Genomic DNA, 7,663 nt, shown 5'->3' with positions numbered 1-7,663 from the left:
GTCTTCTGAGTTGTCACCTGGTTAACCAAATCATCTTAGGGCCCATAACGGAGCAGTTCTGACAACGCATCTGAGAATGGAGACTTAACTACTACAGGAAACTACTTTAACATTTCAGTGAAGTGACCTTGTTAATCTTCATGTCCGTTAACTCACGGCGTCACATGTACGTATGTATCACTAAAGTGGCGAGTTGGTTCAGCACACAGCTCCACTCATCCCCCAGCTTCAGCGCTGCGTCTCGATGTCTTCGAGGCCATGCTCAGCCTTCTCCATCTCCTCGCACTACTTTGTGTTTTGACTTAACAGCTGACATATAAAATGTCACATGACACCAATCATCATATTTCCATGTTAGCAGTTTGAGGGTGATGGTAGTGCAAACAAATATTACAACAAACCAGTATATCTTTATGATACAATAAATGTATATTGCAATGCAGGTTCACCAATAGATGTCTGTAGCGAGCGATCGCAACCGACCAATCAATCCAGAGCTTCACCCGCTCTCCAGGTCAGGTAACATCACCATCAAAACACACATTTGCATTTTGTATTAAGAGGATTTTAGGTGATTTGGTGTAAGGCCCCTTCCTTGTTCTCAAGTTATAAGGGTGATGGATAAATATTGTTCAATAATACATCAAGATTGTGATGCTGCCTTTTAAACGGTTCTATTCAAGCAACCACACATGTATGCATTCTGAATCAAAAACACAGTTGCCAAACACCACTGTATTTAAGACAAGAGTTTTTAAATGTACATTTAACATTCACGTCAAGGCTTGCTTTCCATAAAAGTTAAGATTAATAAATAAAGTCAGGTAAAATTCCAATGAACCACACACATTCTCTATCTCTACCCATTGCTTTTTGTTACATATAACTTTACCTTTTTACAATAAATCCGAAGAGCGATACAAAATACTCACCATGCATTAATTAGATCACCCCCCCCCCCCCTAACTGTGGTCTGGCAGGTTGCGGACGGCACGGTTTTTGGTGGGGTGACATTTTGGGTTTCCTTTTACATAGGGGGAGCAACACGTTAAGGCTAATGCGGGTACGGCCTGGCTCACACATCGACAGCGCCATTGCCTGAAATGGACACGGGAACTGTAGCTGTATGAAGAGGGGGAACAGCGACTCACGATGCGTGCATTTGTATTTTGACAATGCACGCTCTTGATATTTTTTATGAAACATTAAAAACAAAGGCCTGCCAAATGTGATCTCTGGTTCAGTCAGAACGCCAATCCTGACCACCGAATAACCCAAACCTACTCATGTGGATTATTGTATCAGTATGACTCGGCTCGACAACAACAATGCTCTGGTAGCTTGTGGTTTGGGGAAAATGTTTCCTCTTTCAGGTAACGCGCGCACACATACACACAGGTGTTTTTCAATGGAGTAGTGACTTCATCAGACAATTCTTTCCCCGGATGACAGCATTACAATCGCACTTTCCCAGGAGACCTTGTCACATGCCCGAGAAATCTCTCCCTGTATTGGCAGCTCTGAACTAGTGTCAGAAACGCACTACCATGGAATATACCAACATAGTACCTATTGACCTCAAAGATGACGATGGGCTGAGCGGATCCATAACCAGGATTTAAACCTTCAGATTGCAAGGCAAGTGCTCTCATTGCAGTGCCTCGCAGCCTGTATTATATGCTGCCTGGTAGTTCAATTATCCAAATCACCTGCACGCATCTGAGTAGGTTGATGGGCACCAGAGCCAGCCAGCTCCTCTCAATTGCTAAATTGACGAATTTGCTTCTTCAGCTTCGCGCACGTTCGAGCGTGGCTATAAGTATAACGCGCAATGCTGATGAGGCTGCAGCCCAATGGTTGCCCGAAGGGTTTGCGAGTTGCCTTGAATTGAAAATTCCTGGATGGAATTTGTCACCACAGCCCAAAACAGGAGGCTCACGCCACTCGCGATGCCCTACGCCATGGAGGAACACGACGTGCTGGCACTGGCCGGTTAGGAATCCGAGCTCTGCACACCTTGCATCGACAGCGACACTAATTTGCATGACCGGAACATTCCGCTACTCCCATCATTGCGACTCTCCAAGATGTGAAATCTAATTACATATAAATGCACAACACTGAAAGATGCCATGTGAAAGGCAGAATAATTCCACGTGTTTAAAGGGGTTTTTTGTGCGCTATATCCTACTTTAATTTATACAGCAGTCAATATGGTTTCACTTCAGTCAGTCTTTGCACAACGCTTATAGTGTACCAATAGAACATTTCAATGCTCCATTGTAGACTATGCAGTCTCATGCAGTTTATCAATTCAACATTACAATGTAATAAACAGATTATACAATTTACCAAATGAAAATTATGTAGTTCGGTGAGGCATAAGTTCACGGAGTGGCTTTAAGCCATATAAAATTCAATAAAAGGTTTGTCGAACTTAAAAAGATAATGCAAAATAGACTTGAATCTTCAAAAATATATGCAGTCACCGAGGCTTATTCATGTCATTATCACGATCCTGAATATTTTTTAAAAAGTGACACATCAGTTAAAATGCAATAGGTACAAAGAACATTTTCCAAAAAATCCTGCAATTATGCATTCACAACGACAACAGCTACAAAATCGTAATTTCAAACGTTTGCAACTGCAAAGCTGGCACCGAGAATGAAAACAACACTTATACCGATGCACGTTAACGATTGCGTCACAAAGATGGCTTTCACCCCCCCACACCTTGAAACACAAAATAGAGTAAAGAGGCCACCTCCCTCCGGGCGTGTGACAAACATTCTGTCCCAGTCAAACACAGACATTCTACCAATGTGTGTGTGTGCGGGTGCTTATTACACCTGAGGTGCTGGACAGAAAAGCTTCTATAATACAGGTTTTTTTTGGGTGAGATCACATAAGTATATAAATGTGTTATGTTAAAACCCACCACCCGACACAGCCAATTAGTACGGTTTGTCACGTAAACAAAACATGCTAATTCGTTACTAGTGCAGCACACCGATGTGTTGGAGAGCAAATCCACAACATTTACAATCCGAGTACTTCGTTTCGCCAGTAATTACAACTAGCTTCATCACGTGACAAACCTTACTAATTGGCTGTGTCTAGTGGTGGCGAGTTTAATGACACGTATATTTATGCAATCTAACCCAAATAAAAACCTGTATTATGGATTATATTGGTCGCGAAAGCCCACGTGTTAGAAGTTCTATTTACAACCGCTTAAAAAAATATTCGATAAAAAAAAGACATCAGGCTTACTAAAAACGTGAGCGTGGACTCAAATAAGGAAATGGCTTGGCAATCCAATGCGTGACCCACAACGCATATTTGTTTAAGCACGTGAGAGGCCACAGAGAGCGTCTCACTTACAAAGGAAATGTGGGAAACTGTTCACCTGCAGGGACAGTTACTATGCTTTTATAATTTCAGTTGCAGCTCAGCAGCGTTTGGAACGGGCATCTGCAGGAGGCTCATACTCCTCTAACAAACGGCAGTGTCCCCTTTGTGTCCCCGCCTGCCCCTTCTTTCAGGGGCAGCTCCCTGGGGTGGCTGGGGAAGATTTTAAAGTGAGAGGTCATGACAGCTGACGTCCCATCCCCCAAATTGCTCCGTCAACATTTGTCCTCCAAAGGCTACTCTTACGTTCCCATCAACACTGGACTGACTTCAGGTATTTCTTTGGCTCTCCGACCTCTGGAGGCCACTCCACTGCCCACTTCGGTGACTTGCCCTCCTCCACCCTGCACACGATGTCCCGCCCATAATAACATTCCCCTTCCTGATTACATCCACAATACTTTCTTGCCAAGATGCATTTCAGGTTTGGCCACGTAGTAGTTTCATGCCAAAGTTCTTGTTATTAACCCTCTACCACCTGACAAGAATTACATTTTTACAAAGTTAGAATTGTTGTGCCAATGTATTGATTAAACTGTGACCAATAAAGTTCCTCCACCAGTGGCTTGAGACTCGTCATGACTGAGATTAACATGAAAGTATAGTTTCAGTGTTGATGTTAATTTCAAACATGAAATCTCAAGCCATCACTGAGCGGATTTATTCATCAGAATTTGATAACATTTTGGCATGTATACATAATACCTTTGTAAACGTGACAATCCTGTTGGGTGGTGGATGGTAAACAACAAGCATTTTGACATAAAACTACCATGTGGCCTAACCCGAAAGCAAATATGAATAATTGCATTTTAAGTTAACTTTCTTGCCATGTTGTGCTTTGAACTTTCAAGTTACTTGTCCAATTTCTAGCATTCTTCACACTCATCTGCAATAAGTCAAAACAACGCGCAGAGAACTCGGCCACCCAGTCACCGCCAGTGAGCTGCTGTCGATCTTTGCAATGAAGATTTAAAATGGCCATTCGTGTCTTTGTCCTGTGTCCATCCACGGTGCGTCCCGCTGTTGTGAGATTGTTCCTGGTCTAACCGAGACGGCCAGAACCGCACAAGGTAAACGGCAAATGTCGGACCGCAAAAATGGCAGTCAAATGAAGACGCACCCAGTAGCACAGGGCTCCACCCTGCTGGATTAGCCTGATGGCAATCACAAGAGTCCTCCCACCACAGGTCCCATTAAGCGCTTAAGCAACTTTTTTGCGTGATTTTTTTTAATTGTCAGAACTTGTTTAATCCGCTAGCCTATGAGGCTCTTGCGGTTTCCACGGAAACGTGGCCACGCTGAAAGAAATACAAATAAATATAAAATATAAAGCACGTTTTGAAAAAACTATTCATTGCGATTAATTAACACAGGAATGTTATTGTACATGGGAACATTTACACAAAAAATCCTGCTCAAATAATGTAAACTTCAACATGAGTAACAGTTATACCACAGTATATAAAAAAAATACTTTTATAACTACAGTTTAGAGTAAATTGTACATATTTCCCTTTACTTGCATTCAGTATACAGCGTACTGGCACAGTACTAGCTAATTTGTGTTTAAAATAGGAACTTAGTTTAAGGGCCAAGGCAGAAAATATAAAAATCCTACAGAGTGCATTTTCTGAAGCAAGCTCAAACTCATTTGAAGCCGACTGCAAACTTTCGGATTCAAATCCACAGACTTTAGTGGTTGGACATTCGGGCAATGGTGCTTCACAACCTTCGCCCATCAGATAATTTTGTATCTCATCGTCCACCGGACTGCTAAGTGCATGTAGCGATTCATGTTTGGGGGGGGGGGTCACAATTTCTATTGGGATTTTTTTTTTTCCGTCTCATTTATACGGCGTTGTTCACTCCCCATTAACCTAAAATGTAACAATATTGTGTTTCATTGGCCTACGTTTGCGTGGATATGAATGTATTTGTATGTACGTCATTCGATAACAATTGATGTAATCTATGCGTTGCTACAAACCTAATGCCCACCATGTCCACGAGCCAAAGGCCTCAAAAACAGGCCACGTGCTCAATCAATGAGTTTACCTGGCCACCACTCAGGCCCGTGCGGCGGGTCCACTTTGGCACAGAATTCCTCAGAGGTTGTGAGTTGTTCTGGATTAAACTCATGAGTTCAGGCTATATTTTGAAAATTGGCAGGAAGGCACTCTTTGCGTGGAAAAGGTGGACACAGGCAGTGTGGCAGGCTGAGAGGCTGACAGGCCCGATGGGCGTCACAGAAAACACTCAGCACAACACTGGGGGTACCGTGTTAGAGGCAGCATGCTGCCACTGTAAGAGATTGGTACAGTGAATCCCATACTATTCCTCTGACTTTCATAGGCAATCAGATTTCTGCTACTTAACATGTACCAGTTGATTACTTGGTATGATTTACTTATTTCATTTCAAGTAAAGAAACTCTTATAAAAATAACATGTCATTTGGGAATTTACCAATCCAGTAGCTTGAGTTTATGCGAGGACAGCAGCAGTACCCAATGAATAAAGCAACCAATTAATGTCATCACAGAGCCCATAATATCACAGCAGAGCGCTGTTCATCATGGGCTTAAAATAAACGTGCTAATTTGAACAGGCAATCATAAAAGTAATCAAGCAATCAACTGACATTTCTATCGAGATACCAGATTATGTTTTAAGTTGAAATCGTTTTCAAACAGAGTGAGCAGAGACCGTTTCCTTGTGCGAGGTCGCCCTCTCAGCACCACGCACACATGCGGACAAGAGGCGACCATCGCAACCGGGTACACGGTTGGATCGGGCCCCAGTCCAATCTCCCCTCGGCTCTTGGCAGCAGCAGCGGCAGCAGCATGCACAATCGACATTCAGGAGGTGGATTCTTGATTAGAATGGTTGGAGGTTAGGAAGTGGGGTAGGGGTGGAGGCTGGGTTATTAGTCCAGGGCCATGACCGGGATCGCGTGGAAGGCACCGCTCTATGATCGATGACAGGGTTGGTAGGATCCACCAAAGGTTATGGGAAGAGTGGAAAGTTCAGCGTTGCAGTTAAGGCTGGCCGGGCAGACATGAGTGAGCAGGCATGGCCGATTGTCTTTTGCAATCCTCAGTGCTTGCGCTTAAAGTGTGCCTCGGCTGTAGACATGGAAAAGAAGGGAAAACAGAAACAATGGAAACAAAAGAACAGATATGAAATAGGGAACCACCGAGCCCGCATGCAGGTCATGTCACCACGGCCCCGTCGCCAGGATTTCCCGCACACGTGTTAGTGCCGTGTACCCAGACAATCGGCACCAGACCCCAGCACCGCGGCCCAAGCACCAGGCCCATGAGTTCCATTCAAAGGAAAGAACATGCCAAGCAAGGCCGACGGCATGCTGGTCGTCGTGGGGAATGGGTTCGCGGGATGAGGCGAGGGGTAACGGAGGGCAAAGAGGGGTGCGGGTTGAGAGGGTCATGGGTCTGGGAAGTCGGCCACGAGCCAGGGAGGAGGGTGCAAGAGAGCGCGGGGTCGACTGTTTCCATGAGCAAGGCATCTGTGGTGAAGGCAATTTTGCATGGATACGATTTACCATGAGAGGTGACACCAGGAAGAATTTCACTGCTCCCCTACTCCATTTCAATTCCCTCCTTGGCAATCACCTCACAATATCCATAATACCGAATCCCTAATTATAATACCTTATCCATAATACAAAATTTGGTCCTATTTTTCAAGCATAATTTTCGCTCTAGACTTAGTCTAGTAGTAATTTTAAAACTAGCTGCGAGCATTCGTCAGAACCCTCATGATGAGAAGTGAGTGATGCGTACTTTACTAGCTCTCAAAACATTTCCTTTTATAGTTTTATTCAATTGCTTTAATATTATAATATTTATTTTCCACAATTCTTTCCACATATGCTATTGGTACCACATCACCATGGGAAAAGTTATATGTTCCAAAATCTCAACCAGAGAATGGCCGACTTCTGAAAAATCCTTTAAGTGGCCTATTTATCCATTACACAGTAGGGTGGGCACTTTCCAACACTCTGCTATGAGAGTGTCACATGACAAAATGATACATATAATTCTCAGAGCTGGAATTTAGCCAAATTAAGTGCAAAACCAACCCTCAATGTGTTTTTTGTTATTGCAGTCATTGTCGAATGGGCTGAGCTAGCTAACCACCCGCTACACGGGCTGCCTGGATTCATAGCCAGGATCTCAGCATTGCTCGCTCAACGCTTTGACCTCCAAGCTATCCGGATCGTC

The 7,663-nt window shown here is 43.7% G+C and overlaps 1 protein-coding gene across 4 annotated transcripts in view; it reads right to left on the bottom strand.

Annotated features, from left to right (window-relative positions):
- Positions 1 to 325: 325 nt before the first annotated feature.
- The window catches only part of ADAP2 (ArfGAP with dual PH domains 2), a 50,170-nt gene continuing 42,832 nt past the window's right edge, over positions 326 to 7,663 (bottom strand). For 2 of the 4 annotated variants that reach the window (XM_078872983.1, XM_078872985.1), the window contains exon 11: positions 326 to 4,715. In XM_078872983.1, the coding sequence (XP_078729109.1) occupies positions 4,672 to 4,715 (44 nt within the window). In that variant the 3' untranslated portion in view covers positions 326 to 4,671. The other 2 variants (XM_078872984.1, XM_078872986.1) reach the window with 1 other exon arrangement.

Source organism: Lampetra fluviatilis, chromosome 35, assembly GCF_964198595.1.
Source record: "Lampetra fluviatilis chromosome 35, kcLamFluv1.1, whole genome shotgun sequence".
Lineage (NCBI taxonomy): Eukaryota > Metazoa > Chordata > Hyperoartia > Petromyzontiformes > Petromyzontidae > Lampetra > Lampetra fluviatilis.
This window is presented reverse-complemented; position numbering and strand designations above follow the sequence as displayed.